General features: G+C 41.0%; 1 protein-coding gene across 7 annotated transcripts in view; it reads left to right on the top strand.

Moving 5' to 3' along the window:
• ARHGEF7 (Rho guanine nucleotide exchange factor 7) overlaps nt 1–18,725 on the top strand; it is a 158,913-nt gene that overhangs the window by 88,964 nt on the left and 51,224 nt on the right. For all 7 annotated transcript variants that reach the window (XM_063103169.1, XM_063103168.1, XM_063103174.1 and 4 more), the window contains one exon: nt 12,470–12,558. In XM_063103169.1, the coding sequence (XP_062959239.1) occupies nt 12,470–12,558 (89 nt within the window). The remainder of the gene's footprint in view (nt 1–12,469; nt 12,559–18,725) is intronic.

Here is an 18,725-nt window from a genome sequence, read left to right as displayed (position 1 = left end):
TTTTTCACGTAGTGTAATGTGCTTAAGGTTTATCCATGTGGTAGCATTGTCAGAATTACCTTTTTTTTTAGGCCCAATAATATTCCGTTGTACATATATACTATGTTTTTTTAATCCATTCATCCCTTGATGGAAACCTGGCTTGCTTCCACCCCTTGGCTGTGTGAATAGCACTGCTAAGGACACAGCGTGTGGACGCCTTCTGGAGTCCCTGCTTTCCGTTCTCCTCGGTGTGTGCCCATGGTGGGGTTGCTGGTTGGACAGGGGCTTTTGAGGAGCTGCTTTCCGCACTGCTCTCCACAGCAGTGGCACATTTCTTACCACCATTTTCCCGACAGCCTCCCCACCTTGGGTTTTCTGTGTTTTGATAATAGCCATTGTATTAGGTCATTGTTGCTGGTTTTTTGTAGTTAAAAATAGTATTAAAAAAGCAAGTGCTTTTCATTATTATACTAATAAAGTCAGCCAAGATTTTTTGGCTACTTATTATGTTCTTGTCACTGTAGAAAGTGCTTTTCATCTATGACCTCAGTCAGTCTTCACCATAACCCCGGAAGACAAGTACTGTTGGGATATTAAGGGGTAGGGTACAAATAAATGATGACAATCAGAAAAACCTCTATCTGTGTGTAGAGCTACCTGAGGGGATGGAAATGGTAACCTAGCACCAAAGCTGCTGGGACGTGGCTGTTCCACGACTCAGCACGGGGCTGGGCCACTGCCCGAGTCCAGGCTCTGGTTGGAGAACTCTGTCTTCTCTGGGGACGAGTGGGAGGCTGGAAGGAGGGTTCATCGTTCCCTGCCCAGGTGAGGGGTTGAGGCCCCATGCGGCCACGTGGGGCAGACCATCAGGAGTGGCGCGGCCCAGATGCATAGGCGCTTATTGAGTCTGCTCTTTCTGACCATCATGTGGCTTTCATGACTTCTGTGTGAACTGCTCATTTAAATGTGAATTCTGGTCTCATTTTGAATGGCCATAGTAAAAGTATGGATGAGTGAATATTTACTTTTCAGGTATTTCCCTTTGTGGAATTTTCAGAGTTAACCTGGTGGGTCTCCTCTTCAGGTGACTTCTGGGAGTGATTTTCAAATGTATTTGAATGCTGTTGTGTCCACTGTGGTAGTAGTTTGTTTTACAGCGTGTTGTTTCCCTTTCAAAGTCCAGAGGACTGTGTTGCATACCTGTTGCTCTGGGGCCCCGTTGTTGGAGTGGAGTGAGAGCCCTGGGAGCTGGCTGCGGCGTAAGAAGCTCTAAGAGGCACCAGCTGTGATGTGCTTGGGACTGTCAGCCTACATCGGGAACAGCTGCATCACTTCCTTCTACCTGAAATTCCCATTTGTGTGTCGTAGTCTGTGCTTCTGAGTGTGTGTGTGGGAATAGTTTAAATGTGTATGCACAGTGCTTTGCTGTCAAAGAGCTCTTGGCAGGGCCACACCAGATTTGTAGTTTTTATACTTAACTGAGACCTAAGTAGGATTGTTCGGAAATTTTTCCTTTTCCTATTTTTTTAAAATAGAAGAAATTACCTTATTTGCTTATATTTGTGATTTTTTATGCAAAGTATTCTTTATCTGATAGTTGAACCAAGGGAATAACCTCTTTTGGGAATAACTCCCCATCTCTAGTCTTCTCAGATCACCTGTGTATATTGTAGGGAAGTTATGCCGGTCTGATTGTGAATGGGGCCTTTGAGACAGGAGGCATGAAACTGTATTTTTTACCATATCACTTTATGGTAGTTAAGAATGAAACCCTAGGATCACAGGTACATTTCAGTATTGTATTTTTTTCAGTAGTTCATGAGGCTTTCTGATTTTTTTTCCCTCTTTTTTGAAGAGAATGTTTAATGTAAGCATGGTAATTTATAATGTAATTAGTGCTTAATTTTTTGAAAAGAAAATTGTGCCAGCTTTCAGACAAATAGACTTCTCTAAACGGCAGTTCTGTTGGCATCATTTTCTTATGAAATGAAAGCACTGACTTCCTTGAGTTGAGGGCTTCACTTCTGCGTTACATTTTGATTTACAAATGTTCATATTGAATAAACAAAAACCAAGGTCTGCCTCTAAATGATATTTTTTAGGCTGCGTATGACCAGATAAATTATCAATTGTCCAATTTCTCTACTTCCCTAGGGAAGTTAAATAGCCATTGATTATTTGCCCTCTTGTGGTTAGAGATAGAAGTGTTCTTGTCAAGCTGTGCATTTGTGCTTTTAACGTGTGTATGGTTTCTTGTTTGAAATAGTCCCTCTTTGAAGACAGATAGCTTCTAAGATTCTGTGTAAGGATCTTCCTAAAGATTGCATCAAAAGCACTGTATGTTATTCCTGAATATGTGCAATCTTAAGGAAGATACATAATTGTTACTTAGCATTTATTTTCTATGCACCTTTTAGGGTATATGAATACCATGGATTTCTACTGCATTTTGTACACAGAGATGTCTGTGTGTTTTTTACACACACACACACACACACACACACACACACACACACACAGACACACACACACACAGACACACACACACAATGCAGAATTTCCTAAATCCAAGGAAGAAGCAAGGAGAGGGAAGCAACAAGGCCCATCCAAGAAGAGTGAGTGACGTTGGCTGTTGCTGTTACTCAGTAAAAGTGGAGGAACTTTTCAGTCGTAGCTGGTTGGCACAATATGGTGCAAGCAGGGAGCAGATGAACACCGTCAAGGCCAGCCTGGGTGGGTGAGCGCAGAAGTCACGCTCTCGGTGCTTGCAGGTGCACGTGTGTGTACACTAACTGGCTATCTTTTAGGTGACTATTTCTAATGTGCTGAATTTAATTCTTCCATTTCTGGACATTTCTTTATCTGATGTAAAGGTATTTCTTTTCACTTATTTTAGGACCTGGTTAGCTCGAGAGTATGACTAATAACCTGTGCTCGGCAATGGTATGAGAACTTAAATGGGACTCTCATTTGCCAGTCCCCAGATCTTTAGTTCACACTGCTGCTTTCTAAATTAGTCACTTTTTAATATTTTGCTTACTTTTGACATAAAAAAGCAACATAACATGCAGCTGCATTTTGGACGCAATTATTAATTTAGTTGTGTTAAGTGTTTGATATAAATATAACCTGTGCAGGGGAGGGGCACAGGCAATGTGGAGTCTGTTTTCCTTTGTGTCACTGGAAACAGTTGTGCTGTCCCTTACTCTTCTTTGGTGTGAATTGGGTTTGGACACGTGTGCATTTGCAAATGTGCGCATGTGTGAGGGATATTAAGTTCTGAAAGCACCCAGGATAAGGCTGCATTACAGGGTGGGTGTCACAGCAGTCTTTCTTCCAGATATAAATCACTTTTTTAGAGGATGGAAGAGCATAAATTAGAAGATATCAGCCTCTCAGGCATGTGTAAGGAATGTCGTGTTATGTATTGAGGGGTCCAGGATTAGATGGTTTGGGATTTTTTCCAGAATGTGGAAATGAATATTCCTGCAGATTAACATACCTAGTGTGCGTGCACTCAAACACCGATGTCACGGTGCAAAGTGGGGGCTGTTCTGTGGTTGTGGCCACCACCCAGTAACAGTGATGAAATATCCTCAGTTTCAAGGCACAGCCCATAGACCAGCTGACGAACAGTAGTTTGGGCTCAGGGTTGTTAGTCTGCCAGTATTAGAGATGCTCTTTTTCAAAAATTTTAATTGATGCGAAGGTAATGCAAGCACGTGATAACAAGGCAAGTAGGTCAGAGGAGCTTGTGGTGAACAGCAAAGGTCTTCTGCCCCTCCAGGCCCTGGCCCTGGGAGAGGCTGTCCCTCCCAGCTGCCTTTCTGCCTCCAGAGGCCACCTCACAGCTCTTTTCAGTGCGCAGAGGCTTCTCTCTTGTATTTATGCCCTTTGGACGTTACCTTTGGACTCCTTAGCTTCTCTTCCCTCTCTCCTCCTTCCAAGCTTGTCCTTTATGTTCCTGTTTTGTCGTTCTGTTGGTTCCCTTTGTTGGTACCATGAAATGTTGTGGCACAGATTCAGATGTTTACACTGGCACTGCTTTCCTTCAGCATCCACTCAATAGACACAAACATCTGTAGAACCAGTGGTAGACACACTCACACACACCTGTAGAGCCATTAATATTCACACACACATCCCACAGAACCACTGGTAGACACACTTACACACACCTGTAGAGCCATAGATAGACATATACACATCCCATAGAACCAGTGGTAGACACACTCACACACACCTGTAGAGCCATTGATAGTCACACATATATCCCATCGAACCACCGGTAGACACACACACACACCTGTAGAGCCATAGATAGATATATACACATCCCGTAGAACCAGTGGTAGACACACACACACCTGTAGAGCTATAGACACACATACATCTCATAGAACCAGTGGTAGACCAACACACATATACCTGTAGAGCCATTGATAGTCACACACATCCCATAGAACCAACGGAAGACACACTCACACACACCTGTACAGCCATTGATAGTCACACATACCCCATAGACCCAGTGATAGACACACACACACAGTGCCATGTTTTTGCTTAGTAAGCACTGCTTCAGTAGCTGTTATGCTGAATGACTGTTGAATGGATGCTGAGTGTAAGCAGTGCCATTTTAAAACACGTGAATCCTTGGGTAATTGTGACTGCTGTAATTGTTGTGCCTGGTGTGGAGGTTCTGAAGGCGATGAGGCTCTCTCTGGTCTTTACTTCTGCTTGTGGTGCCTTTCCTCCTTTCTGTCTGCTCTATGTGGTGATTATTTCAAGCCTTGAGCCAGATTCTAGTTGTTCAGAGAGCCTTTGCATTCTGAGTGATCTGAACCCCTAAAATTTAGTCTAGAACTGCAGGTCTTGATGCTTTATTACTGTTATGTATCTGCCAATGTTACACTTTCCTCTGTGTAATTGAGACAGAGAAAAGAGAAAGAAAGAATTCCCTCAAAGTACCATCAGTGAGGCCTGGAGGGACTGCCACCCATCAGGGGAGCAGCCTCGATCCAAAATCAGCTTTCCTTTTTATTGACAAGACAAGGAAGTTTCACAAGGAAAATCAGTTGATTCAATCATCAAAGAAGGACATAAGGACAAGGGCAGTGTTACAAAAGTATAGCTTAACAATGGAAACTAGTCACATCAGTAAAATAAAGTGACATTCCAAGGTACAATTGGTAAAAAGCTAAGTTGGTCAAAGTGGCTCATTATCTAAAGTATGACCTCTCCTGAAACAAAAGTTACATTCTTATGATAAAATCTAAATACTCTTATTTCTAAAGTTCCCCCCAGCAGACAGCTTGCTCCTAGAGACTTTGTAGCCTGGGGAAAATTTTCTGTCCATTGCAAGGTCAGTATTTGAAACTGCAAGTCTTTGGAAAACCAGACCCTGTGAAATACATATGCTTTTGTGCATATTCCACCTCTCCCCCGTTTATTTATTTAAAAGAAAAGCAAGAGCTATAGATCAGGTTTTCACAGTTAAGACAAAAGCATTTAAAGCAAAGTTGGTATCATATAGCATGGCGAGTCCTTTTAATTTGCTTCAGGTGAGGACTGATGATGTCGTCATCTCAGAGTGGCTGCATCTGCATCATTCCAGGTGCTGTGAATTGGGTTTAATTACCAATTGTTGAAACTCTGGAAAGGGATACTGCTCCATATAATAGTTGATTCTGAGTCCAGAAAGTTTGTTAATGTTAAACTGTCCAAGACATTACTGTTTCCAAAGCATCTAGTCTTTGTAAAATTTTTGATCAATTAATTACAAATCTTTTGTTTAAGAACAGGATGTCTCATCCAAGTTACAAACACGCTCTTTAAGGCCAGGAGAATTTAGAGAACTGCTTTTGTAGAGAGGATGTTATATCCCCCTTGATGATCAAGGCATTCCTCATAAAAGCATTGTTGATCAATATCTAGATTGAAAAGGTTTTACTTTTCTTTGTATAAATCTCTCTGTGGTGGGAAGGCTCTTTCCCAGGTGGTGATTGAAAGAAGCATCTTGGCTCACTTTCTTTCAGTGATCTGTCCCACGTCAGGGGGAAAGATGAACAGCAGGATGAAGCAGCAGTTTAGGCCAAATTACGGCAAACATGAAAGAGAGATCAGCAACTTGGAAATGAGACATGCTGTCTTATATCCAAAGTTTTAAATTATATCCTGTTATAAAGAGAGAGTTAATTTTCATTGAACTTATAAAAATAGCCACATTGTCATAATAATCATAAGAATACTTAAAGTCACTAAATTTGGGGGGAAAAATACTTTTACTTCTGTTTTAAATGACATTTTACCAAACTGTTGTTAGTTATAGATAGCTTGAGAGAGAGAGAGAGAGAGAGAGAGAGAGTTTTCCCACATCCAGAGAACATTAGGAAAACCAGCAGTGCCCCAAAACAAGGAATTGTAAAAACCCACAATTTTTCCTAATTAATTTACCAGTTAACTTTTGTTGTTTTGACCTTTGTGAACAATTTCACAAACACATCAGTTTCTTCATTATAATTTTGGAACTTCAGTCCAAAGCTATGAACTCAAAGTTTGTTGGAAGCTGTACGTATCAGCGTTTCCTCGTGAAACATTTGAAGACATAACATTTCAAAATTATAATTAAACCAAGATTATGACCAGCATTTATATCAAGACACAGATATTTAAGAACCTTACAAGATTTAGGAACACATATCCATAACACCTTCAGTACTAACAATGTTTTCCCATATAGTCTAATTTATTAAGTAAGCCAATTAGTTTTGATACATCTATTATATATCATTTGAGAAACTCCAGGGCCCTTGGAATTCCTTAAAGTTATTTTAAACGTTCAGAATTTCGTGTTGGAAAGCTTTGTTAAATAACAAAAGCCCTAAAACATGTAGTTGAATAAGATCACAAATTACTACAAAAAAATAAAACTGAAGTGACAAAGGGTTTTAAAGTCAGAGAACCCAAGGACTTATCATGAAATAAGTTTCTTAAACCAGTTATCTAAGGGACAAAGAAAACCTTTTACAACTTTGCACCAAGAGCAGTTAAGTGAAAAGACCTTTAGTAATCCTGTTTGATTAGTAAACCCAGTCAGTGATGTGTGCTGATAAGAAAGAACATTTTTACACATACAGGTTAGTAAATAGGCATCCATTTGTCAGAGCAGATTACAGAAAGCCCAGTTTGAGTTTTAGCTGTTTTTACCAAATACATATTTATGGTTTCCCAGCCAAAAACTTGGTGTATTAGATCTATACCCTTATCAGTTAATGCTAACTAGGGCCTATGCAATATTTGGCATAGGTTTCTTTTCACTGGCCATTTCAGGTCCCGGGTTTCCATGTGGCATTTGGAGCTATGTGGAGCTTAAGACTGAGGGTGGTATATACATAAAAGATATCATTTCTCCCAGCATGGCCAGGAGGCAGAGTTGAGATAACAAGGAGACATATTGACCTAGAGACAATTTTAGGTAAAAGGTTTAAATCAAATTTTGAAAATATATTTATCAAACCTTTAGAAGATTTAAGTCACGTGAACTTGAAAAGTATACTTGCTTATTTAATGAGCATGCATTAATTATAAGCCAATTTGGTACCTTGCACATAAAACAATTACACGAACAGACATGAACATACAGCTTACACATGCATATATGCAGACATAAACAACAACAACAAACAAGGATCTTATATTTTGTTCAAGATGTAAAAAAAAAAGCTCACTAGTAAAAAGGACAGCCAGGTTTAGATTGTGTGTGTGTTTTTTTTTAAAGACTTATTGGTGAGGCCTCTCCCTGCCTTAAAGAAAGCAAGACAACAAATTTACATTGTAAAGCAAAGTATGCAGACCTTTTCAGGAAGATGCAGAGAAGACTTTCTTCCTTTTAAGAAAATAGCATAGAATTCTACCATAGGATTTTGTGAAGAAATACATAGATGAGACTAGAAGAGAATTTAGAAGTCTGTTTAAGATAACCAAGTGGATGCCAGAAAATTTGAGACTATCTAGTTAAACTGGTAGATTTTAGATTAGTTTTTGTTTCTTAAATGAGTTGCTGAGCTATTGAAAGCTATATGACTGCTGAAGTTTTTAAATTTACCCAGGTCAATTTGTAGCTTGTTGTCATTATTTTCATTACTAGTGGTCTGATGTGTACCATCCTCGGTGAGATGGATTGAGGTGTGATGGCGTGGTGTTGAGATTTTGGGATCAGATTCAATTCCTCGTCTGGTTTGGGTCTCCACATAAGGTCTAAAAGCCTTAGCAGGAATCCATGGTGGGCCTGTGGGTGAGAGAACAGACACGTACCCCTCTCCCCCATGTTAACAATTTGGCAGATCTCAATCATTGTGGTCCCATCAGCAGATGGCGATATAAAACCAAGGGTCTACATCTCTTTTTAGGAGGTATAAAGTGTCGCTCTGTGACCGTTAATTTTGGGGAGTTACAATTTAAAAAATTTAGTGTAAACAGAGCTTTAAAGACCTGTTCGTGAAAGGCCAGTCCTATTTCTATATTACCCCTCCTTTGTTTACTTATTTGACATTTAAGAAGGCCATTAGTTCTTTTGACAATTGCCTGGCCAGTTTGGTTAAATGGGTTTCCTGTGACATATTCAATGTTCCAGTTGTCACAGAATACTTGAAGGACTTTGGAGGGGTATGCTGGACCATTATCTGTTTTTATTTGATTTGGAATCCCCATGGCGGCCAAGGCAGAAAGACAATGTTTTTTAACATGTTTCGCAGTTTCTCCTGTTTGGGCAGTGGCATGAATAAGACCAGAATAAGTATCAACAGTAACATGTAAATATTTAAGACTTCCAAACGGAGCATAATGAGTGACATCCATCTGACGAGGGGGTCAAATAGCTCGATCCACGAAGTCCTGACAAGTAGTAGGGCTATTAATCATCCCTTGAGGGAGAACTTTCCATTGATATCTTTGAGCAGGCGCTCCTGCATTAATGCTAGGAAGGGAGAAGGCAAACTTTTCTTTGTCTTCTGTGTGTAAAGATATGGTGAAAAAGCAGTCTTTTAGGTCTATGATGATTAAATGATAATTGTTAGGAATGACGGCTGGGTTAGGGAGCCCAGGCTTTCGGGCCCCTATGGGAAGAATGCAGGCATTAACTTTTCATAAATCATGTAATAATCTCCATTTGCCTGATTTTTTAGGAATGCAAAATATAGGAGCATTCCAGGGACTATATGATGGCTCCAAATGTCCCAGGTGTAACTGTGTTTGACAATTAAAGTAGCTTGATTTAATTTCTCCCCTTTAAGAAGCCACTGCTCCACCCAAACCAGAGGACTGGGGGTCCATTGAAGTTTAAATGGCGGGAGTGTGGCAGCGGCTGTCATGATAAATTTGAAGATGTTCCAATATAAACATCCCATTAAATAAGGAGGTCTCGGCCCCATAAAGTTTGAGGGAGATCTAGAACATAAGGCATAATGGAGGCAGTTTGTCCCTCTGGGCTGGTACACAGTAAAGAATTTTTACTTTGACAAGGGGATTTGGACCCGCCTAGTCCAGTAAGTGTAACTGGAGAAGAAGTTATTTTCCATAATGGATTCCAATCCTTTTTTGCAATTATAGTAATGTCAGCCCCCAATTCTACCAGCCCGGTAATTAACTTTTGTTCAGCAGATAATGTTAACAGTGGCTGAGCATTATTTAATTTTTGTATCCAGAAAGCATCAGGAGAAGCAGGAGACTGAGGTTCAGATTTTGTTTCAGAAAACAAAGAGGACAAGAGAACAAGTTGAGCTATTTGAGTCCCTTTCGGAATTACATGATATCCTAAACTAGTTATCATAACATGAATTGGTCCCAACTTATCAGGTGGAATTAACTCTGGAATAATTTGGACACCATTTATAGAGTATTTTGGATTGCCCAGTACAATATCAGGCGCGTTAAAAGGGAATGGACCAGAGAAATTTGTTGTCCCTGACTTCACTTGTCCTGCTTCATCTAAAATAACATCTTTTGTTAAGGTCAAATTGACAATTGTTTGATCATTTATTTGAAGTCTGGGAGAGAAATATTGTCCTGAGGAGGAGTCCAGACTTGAGCCTCAGCATTGAGAATTTGACCCCCTTTGTTTATTGGGGCGCAGGATCTGGCGCCCCCTTCTTCGTTTGCCAAAATAGGATTGCCTTCTATATCAAATTTAGATTTGCACTGATTTGACCAATGAAACCCTTTTTTACATTTTAGGGCATTTTTGTTTTGGTTTAGTCTGTTCTACCTCTCTTGGTTTGCAATCTTTCTGAAAATGACCTTCCCTTCCACATTTAAAACATGTTTTAGATTGGAGAATTGCAGCAAGAATTTGGGCTTTATGGATTTCAGTGCCCACATTCTGGCAGGCTTTGATCATATCAGCAAGAGTGGAATTTTTATTTTTCTTTGGCAGTCCTCATTAGCATTGTCAAAAGCCAATTATAGTGAAAGTACTTGGGCTGCCTCAGCATTGTCAATTTGTCTAGTTATGGCATCTTGAAGACGATTAATAAAATCTATATATGGCTCAGAGGGGCTCTGTCTAATAGTAGTGAAAGATTTAGTGGGAGTATTTGTTTCAGAAATTCTGTTCCAAGCTTTTACGGTTGCCCGGGTTGTCTGGTCAAATCCTTGTTGAGGCAGTAAAGCTTGTGCCTTATGTAAGGTTTCCCGATATTCTTGCAGCCATACAGTGTATTGAGCAGTAGTTAAAACAGTTTTTCCAAGTGTCTTCTAATCCCAAAGGGTCATATTATACCCAGTAGCAATTGATTCTAAGTGCCCCTTAGTAAAAATACTATGTAAGCCATTTTCTGTTATGCTTTTTCTAAATTTCTGAAGCAAGGAAAATGAGAGGTTTTTATATCTGAGCTGAGTCCCAGTTCTCACAATAGGAAAGACATGACAAGTATCAGTTTCCATGTTGTGTCCTTCTTAAATACAATGCTCCATCAAGGGAGTGGTTGAATTGTTCACCTCTAAAGGTGGTGGGGGAGGAGGAGGTGAGGATTGTTTCTTATCCTCCTTAGTGACAGAAACATGTTGTTGCTTTTTGTTAGGGTCCTGAATAGGTCTTAAAGCAACTCGACATAAACTCCAAACCGTTAGATGAGAAGCCTTAACCGGACCTATTGCATTTTTTTAACCGTCAGCCAATTTGTTCCCAACCCTCAATATCAAGATTCCCTTCTTTAAGGTACTGAGGGCATTGTTGTCTAATAACCAATAACAATTCAGTTGGTTGACACTTAGTTACCTTATACCCTGCTGCCTTAAGGAGACATCGAAGTTGTGACCTATGTTGAGCTTCCTTTGTAGACAGTGAGTTACCCATAGCTGGAAGAATAGATAGAAAATTGAAAGAGAGAGAAAGCAAAACCTCCAGGTGAAGCCCTAATTAGACACTGCCGCAGGCGTACAATCACTAATCGAAAGCCACCTGTGATTCCCTTACCGGGATGCGTCTCCCTTATTAGGGACTCCCTTGCCAGGATGAGCCGGACATCCTTTTCTTCTCCAATGCTTGGCAGGTCAGTCTCTGATCCACGGGGAATTCCTCACACGGGGCACCACTTTGTTACACTTTCCTCTGTGTAACTGAGACAGAGAAAAGAGAAAGAAAGAATTCACTCAAAGTACCATCACTGAGGCCTGGAGGGACTGCCACCCATCAGGGGAGCAGCCTCGATCCAAAATCAGCTTTCCTTTTTATTGACAAGACAAGGAAGTTTCACAAGGAAAATCAGTTGATTCAATCATCAAAGAAGGACATAAGGACAAGAGCAGTGTTACAAAAGTATAGCTTAACAATGGAAACTAGTCACATCAGTAAAATAAAGTGACATTCCAAGGTACAATTAGTAAAAAGCTAAGTTGGTCAAACTGGCTCATTATCTAAAGAATGACCTCTCCTTAAGCAAAAGTTACATTCTTATGATAAAATCTAAATACTCTTATTTCTAAAGTTCCCCCAGCAGACAGCTTGCTCCTAGAGACTTTGTAGCCTGGGGAAAATTTTCTGTCCTTTGCAAGGTTAATATTTGAAACTGCAAGTCTTTGGAAAACCAGACCCTGTGAAATACATATGCTTTTATGCATATTTCACATGCCAACATTTTCTCTAATTCTATTTGGGTAATCTTTCATATTAACTTCACTGATAAGCTATATGTGTGGCTAAACTGGTCTGTTTTTATCTGACACTTGTGGAGCATAATCTCTCAGATGTTTTCAACCCAAAACAGGAGAATGGGGTGGGTGATGGTTATGCGGTGACTGAGCTGAGCCCGGGAGAGACGTGGTCTCTCCTGCTCCGCGGTCACTCTGTGGGGGCCTTCTCCTCGGTTTTCCCTGCTGGGTTCTCATTTCGGTTGGGGCTGTTGGATGAGTAGCCTCGGGCTGCGTGAGGGCCAGCGCACTGGTCATCTCTAGTATGGATCAGTAAAAGCACATTACATTTTCATTTCAGAAAAGCCTGTGTCTCCCAAATCAGGAACATTGAAGAGTCCTCCCAAAGGATTTGATACGACTGCCATTAACAAAAGTTACTATAATGTGGTGAGTAAATGCAAAACATTTTTTATAAATAACTTTCATTTTTTAAACCCCTGTAAAACTCAGCAATGTAGAATGTAGGTATACTACCTAGAATATGACAGAGGAAATAAAAATGATCTGGTATCTGCTGAGATACAACCACCATTAATGTTTTGGTATATTTCATTCTAATCTCTGTGTATTTTTATAATCTTACATTTTTGTTTTAATATTGTATATATGGAATTGTACACTGCTCTTGCCACATAATGTGGTATTGTGAATATTTCCTCATACCATTAAGTCTTCAAACATGAGATTTTAAAAGGTGTATAATTCGATTTAAAAATTTTATATGTAGTGAGTGCCATTATATTAGTATTTGGAATAGACTATAAATACTTTAGGTCAGTATGGTTTCTAGTTTATTTTGTATCTTTATATAGTCTTTCCTGGGATTGATGTATGTGTATCAGATGGCATGGGATTAGAGGAGAGTGTCTAGACATTACACATGTTAAAGACACGTGTTTCTGGATCCTGAACTTGGCTGCATTTTGAAACTTAATATGATCATTTTGTGGAGCTTAAAAAGAAAATCTGTGGTATTAAATGTGTGTAATCTGAACCTTCTTTGTCCCTAAACAATTGCATATGCTACAGAAATGGCATTTATTTAGATAACATTTTTAAATTGCTGGTGTGTATCTACTCAGTATGATAACAGTAAACTTTCTAAACGTGTATAAATGTTGAATTATTTGGAAAATGTGCATTTATTTTGTTATTTTCCTATCCCCAATCTTCCTTATTTTTGTGTTCAGGAGATATAAATGTAAACCCATGATATCTTTGAATATCTCATGTAAAATAGCAACTTAAGTGTTTTTTGGCCCTTTTATCATGAGTGTTTCATTTTCTGTATCTTTGTTAAGAAATGGTGAGAAATGGTGTTGAGTTTGAATAGGAGTGGTCTTCCACACTGACTTCTTGCCACAGTCTTGTGCTGTGGGTCTGCACAGTCAGTATTCTCTTGAGCACTTTCCTTCCCCTTGCACCTCCCATGTCTTATTACAGCACGACTGACTCGTTTAATGAACACTTTTTAGTTCCTACTCCATGTCAAGTACTGTTAGAGGCATGGGGGGTATCACGGTGAACGGAAGTGGCAGACTCTCTTCCTTTGTGGAGCTTATGTTTAGTACATGGACACGATTGTTTTCTTTCGCCTCCTGCCTCTGTCTTTATTGCCTCTTTTTCATGGTTTCCTTTCTTCCTCCTCCTTGTTGGCAGGCCTCTTTAGGCACCATGCTGCTGAACTTGCCTCTGGAGCAGTCCTTGACTTCTTTTTCCTTCCTCCTTGATCGACTCCAGATCCTGCTCTTCCCTAGAGATACTTTGAGTCTTACCCTCTGCACCTTTTTCTTCTCTTTCTCTCACTTCCCTTCATCTGATTAATTTGGACTCTGACTTTCACCTCAACTCCCTTTGTAGCTTTGTTTTCCCAGAAATTAGAGAGGGTAGGTATTTTTAACCCCATGGAGAGATAAGAAGGCTTTGCACTGTGGACTGATGTTATTAGGGAAGGTTAAGTGAAGGACTTTAGTCTCAGCGTGGGATCACTGGAGGGGAGTGAGGGGAGAGTATTCCAGATGAAGGTGCAGACATTCTGAAACTGGGAGACTCATTCTGAAGTGAGGAGACAGATGTGAGTGGGGTGTATGTGTCTTCCTACAGTGGTGTGATGGTTAAGACAACCAGAAAGCATTGGGAAGTGAGAAATGGTTCTTAGTGACTAAGGACTGTCACCGTGGAGTACTTGTCCTCTGCTGCCCTCTGCTCTCCTTCTGGTACTCCTATTGTGCACGTGTTGGTAAGCGTGATGGTGTCCCATAGGACGCTCAGCCTCTGTTCACTTTTCTTCATTTTTCCTTTCTGTTCCTCAGATTGGATAATCTCTATTGATCTCTTCATGTTGGCTGATTTTTTTTGCCAACTCAACTCTGCTGTCGAGTCCCTCTAGCGAATTTTTCATTTCAACTGTTGCACCTTTCAATGTAGAATTTCTATTTGGTTGTTTTTAGTCAAATATAGACTGTGTGTGAGTCATTGATAGTAATAAATTGCAAGCAACCTGAATAAACAGCTGTGTCAGAATAAGTGATCTCTGTTATGTCCATTTGTAATTATTAAAATGCACACGAGCCTTTAAAAATATCAAAGAATATTTTTGTGTTAAGTGCGATAAGTAGAATATAAAAATTATATAGGTAATATGACCTAATGGTATTAAAAAGTTGACATAGAAGACACTGCAGAGAATGGTTTCTTTTGAGTGACAGAGTTTTAGGTTCTTCTGTGAATGATAGTGATTTGGAGGAGTACTTTGACCCCAGAATCCACAGTGGTAGAGATGGAATTGGAGGTCTTAGGGGCCAGTGAGAAAGCTATTGTGGACCATGAGCAGGGATGTGGGGGCCTTGGGCCTGGAGAGCAGCAGTGGAAGGAAGAAGAGAATCAGAGCTGTTTGGGTACCCACACAGTTGGTGAGCTTTGTGGCACAGCCAGCCCCCACTCTTGCCTTCAGTTTCTCCTATGCTTGCTGTTGGAGATCAGTCTGTTAGCAGAGTCTTAGGTCAGTGAAGGATTGGGGTGCCCTTGTTGTAGGTAGCTCAGCTAAGATCAGGGCAGCCCAGGACAGTGGAAGGAATCTTGGCTTCGTGTTTAGTTGTCCGTGCTGCCTGGCAGTGGGTGGCTGGAGGTAAGCCCCCTGGCTGCCTGAGCACATTCCTTCATTCGTAAAATAAGGTTGGTAAAGCTGGCCTTGGCCTCATAGCATTGTTAGGAGGATTAGTGGTTGGCCTTCCTGTGCCTAGTAAAGTGCTGGGCAGCGGAGGTTTCTATGGTTATCAGGAAGAACGTTTAGGAGCAGAAGGCACTACTGAGGCCACCACACCACTCTGTAAACAGGCATCCCAGTAGCTTTTGAGGACAGCCTGGGAGAGCTGCAGCCAGGGTGGCCTGATCCTACAGTTAGAGGAGACGTGTTGAGACGTGATGTGATGTTCCTGAGCTTGGTAGGTCTGACAGTGAAAGTACCTTCACTGCACCCACAGCCTGGTGACCGGTATCTTTCCCAATAGGGATCAAAGAACGGGTTTGGCTGCCCAGCCCTGGGAGAGATGGTCTTGAGTCTGCTCATGTTGTGGGGAGGAGTGCTCTCACTCGTCACTAGAGAACAAGTCGTGAAGGCCTCCGTGTTGCGATGCTCTGCGGTTTTATTTTGCAGGCTTTCGCTTTCATCGGTAGTTCATTAGTCGGTACTCTCTGTATGGGGACAGGAAGTGGTTTTCCTTCCACTCATCCTGGGACAGTGGGGTAGCTTTTGCATTTGAAATACTGCAAATATGATGTAATAAGTAGGAGTCACTAGTTTTAATTCATAAACACACAAAAAGGACATGCATCTTTCATCAGATGCCAGTACACACTTCCAGGGACCTATCCTGTGCCCCGGAGACACTGCTCCTGTCTGTCCCCCCTGCCCCCGTAGTTGCCTGTGGCCTCTGGGTGCTGGGTGGGGGAAAAGGGACAGAAAAACTGAGACTGTGGTACCAGGATGTCTTTTGTGACCATCCATCAGCACTAACCCTAAACCCTGGTTTTGCTTCATCTTTTTATCTTTTGCTTTTTTCCACCTTAGCCAAGATTTCTTTTAAATCCTGTGACATCTGAAGCTCTGCTTGGGGCCTGTAGGCGAATAAGGTTAATTATTAGATACCTTGAGGAATTAGGGAGGGGTGTGGGGCTCCATTCCTTTGTGGTTCTTCTAGAGAGATGTCTCCCTCCTTTCTCATATCCCAACCACATCTTATACGGGCAGTGAGGAGCCTGCTAGCTTCTCTGATGAACTTTGCTCCCCATTGTTTTTTTATATAATTTCTTTTTTAATATAAGATGATATAGATTAAGGTTTTCATGAGGTAGCAGGAGCCTGACACAGAGTAGGAGTTAAGAGTTCATGAATGAATGAAGAATTGAGTTGTTTAATTATGGGAAAGGCTGTCTTGTTAAACAGTTACCTCCTGACTAAAGGAATCATTCAAGAAGCAGCTCCAAATAGGATTCCAGGTTTGGAAAGTTATACTAGGTGGTTGGTAAGATTCCTTTCTACCTGAAGTCAGTGACAGACACTCTTGAGTAACTGTGTACTTAGTAAAATCTCTTTTTGTACAAGAAGGAAACAGACCGATAGAATTGTCCAGTCACAGGAAGTAAGTGGCAGAGCCAGGACTTGAGTCCAGGTCTGTCTGGTTCTAAGGCCAGCTCTTTGCATGCCGTGACACATGTGAGCAGGCGTTTGCTAGTGTCAGTTTCCTTCTGGAACATGTGTCATAGTGGACTCACAGACTTTTGCAGTAGCTATTATCTAGTAAACCTTTAACATTTGGAAGAAATATATCCCAAGTCCCTGTGAATGCCCAAATTTAGGAATACTGTAATAACATACTTGTAATTTCTTTCAAAAGATACAGTAACATAAAACAGAAACATTTATATGGCCCTTTCAAATTCTTTTTTGAGAGTTAAGAAGTAACTAAGTATTAAATAGTATTTAAAGACAAACAGATCAGTAATCTGCATTAACTCAGTAGTTGCGGGGGCGGTGGGGGGGTGGTGGTGGGTGGTGGAAGGGTTCCCTGCTGAGTGTGGACTTGTGGGGCCAGCAGGGGCTCTGGGGACTGCTGCTTGCGCAGCCTTCTCTTTCCCTCCTCTCCCTACAGTCAGATCGTCTATTGGAGGCTGACTTGTAGCTGAAGTCCTACCTTGTCGACTTTGTGACGATTTAAATACTTAGGTTAAATAGACCGCATTGAAAGGAGAATGTTTAGATCATTTTTACTTTGTGGCAGCAGGCGGGGCGGGGCTGGTCAGAGTGGATGGAAGAGGTTTAGTACATGAGCCATTTTAGCTTTTCTTCTTATGCTTGTGAACTAGGATTATGATAAGGAAATGGGGTTTTAGTTTATGGTGATGATCTTTTATCTGGATGAAACCTTTAAAAATGTTATCTGTTTCTTCTCTTATATGTATGTAAATCAGTTATTTATTTTTAAAGGACTGTTGATGACATATAAAAAGTTGGAACCCATCTGTAAAATCAGAGATCCTAAATGCTCCTTTAGTGACTACTAATAAAGTAAGTTTCTGTGTGTCTGCAAAGAAAGAAGTCAGCCCTTTTGTTTTGTTTTGCTTTAAGGCTGACAGTTCAGGGATTGTCTGTGGCTTGACTGATGTGTCCACCCTCCTGTGTGGCACCATTGTTTGACTGGACTTGATTGTCCACGCCTCATGACTCAGGGAAAGCTCGCGCTGGCTGAGCTCAGCTCTCTGGGCCGTTCTTCAGCTTTTTCCCTGAGAACTGCACACGTTCTCTGGGTTTTCAGCCGTGGTGGGATGGAGCTGTGGCGGCCAGGCTGTGAGGTTCCATGGGGTCCTGCAGCAGCCAGAGTGTGCAGAAGGCGAGGAGGGGAGGCAAGGTGACAGCTGGCAGCTCCGGACGCACTGCCGAGGTCAGGAGGGCATGTGGCCTCCCAGCAGAGGGGATGTCATTCAGGCAGGAACCAGGGAGCCAGGTCTTGTCATGTGTTTGTGGAAAATCTAAGTGTAACTTGTGTTGTTTGCTTGTGAGTATATAGAAATTGTCTTTAGCACCTATTTGAAAGTAGTGTCCAAGGCTAGTAGTTGAAATTAGCCAGCTTTTCTAATGAATTGGGCTTTCTAGAAGAGGGTTCTTTGGAATTGGTTTTGGTATGTTCTTATGAAGCATTTATGTCTGTGTACTCTGCTTAGTGCTGCAATTGAGGGTGTCTCATTGTCTTCTCCTACTCATGTTCCTACCAGTGATGTTTTCTGTTGGTTATTTTCCTCCTTACATCACACAGGAATGGTTTTCTGTTTGAAAAAAATAAATATAGGTTTTCAAGCGTGTGCTATATAGGCACTGTTGCTAAATAGGTCTCCAATATTTGTGGTTAAGAAACTAAATCATATTTCTTACCTATGTTTTAACATTGGAGTAAGACTTTTCTTCTTATACATACATCTGTGACAGATTTTCTTAGTTCAAGGTCCCCATCACCTTACTTCTCCCGTTGGTTTTGAAGGTCAGGTCTGGTTCAGAGTAG

This window comes from Cynocephalus volans, chromosome 7, assembly GCF_027409185.1.
Source record: "Cynocephalus volans isolate mCynVol1 chromosome 7, mCynVol1.pri, whole genome shotgun sequence".
NCBI lineage: Eukaryota > Metazoa > Chordata > Mammalia > Dermoptera > Cynocephalidae > Cynocephalus > Cynocephalus volans.
Note: the sequence above shows the minus strand (reverse complement) of the source record. Positions and strands in the feature narration are given on the sequence as shown.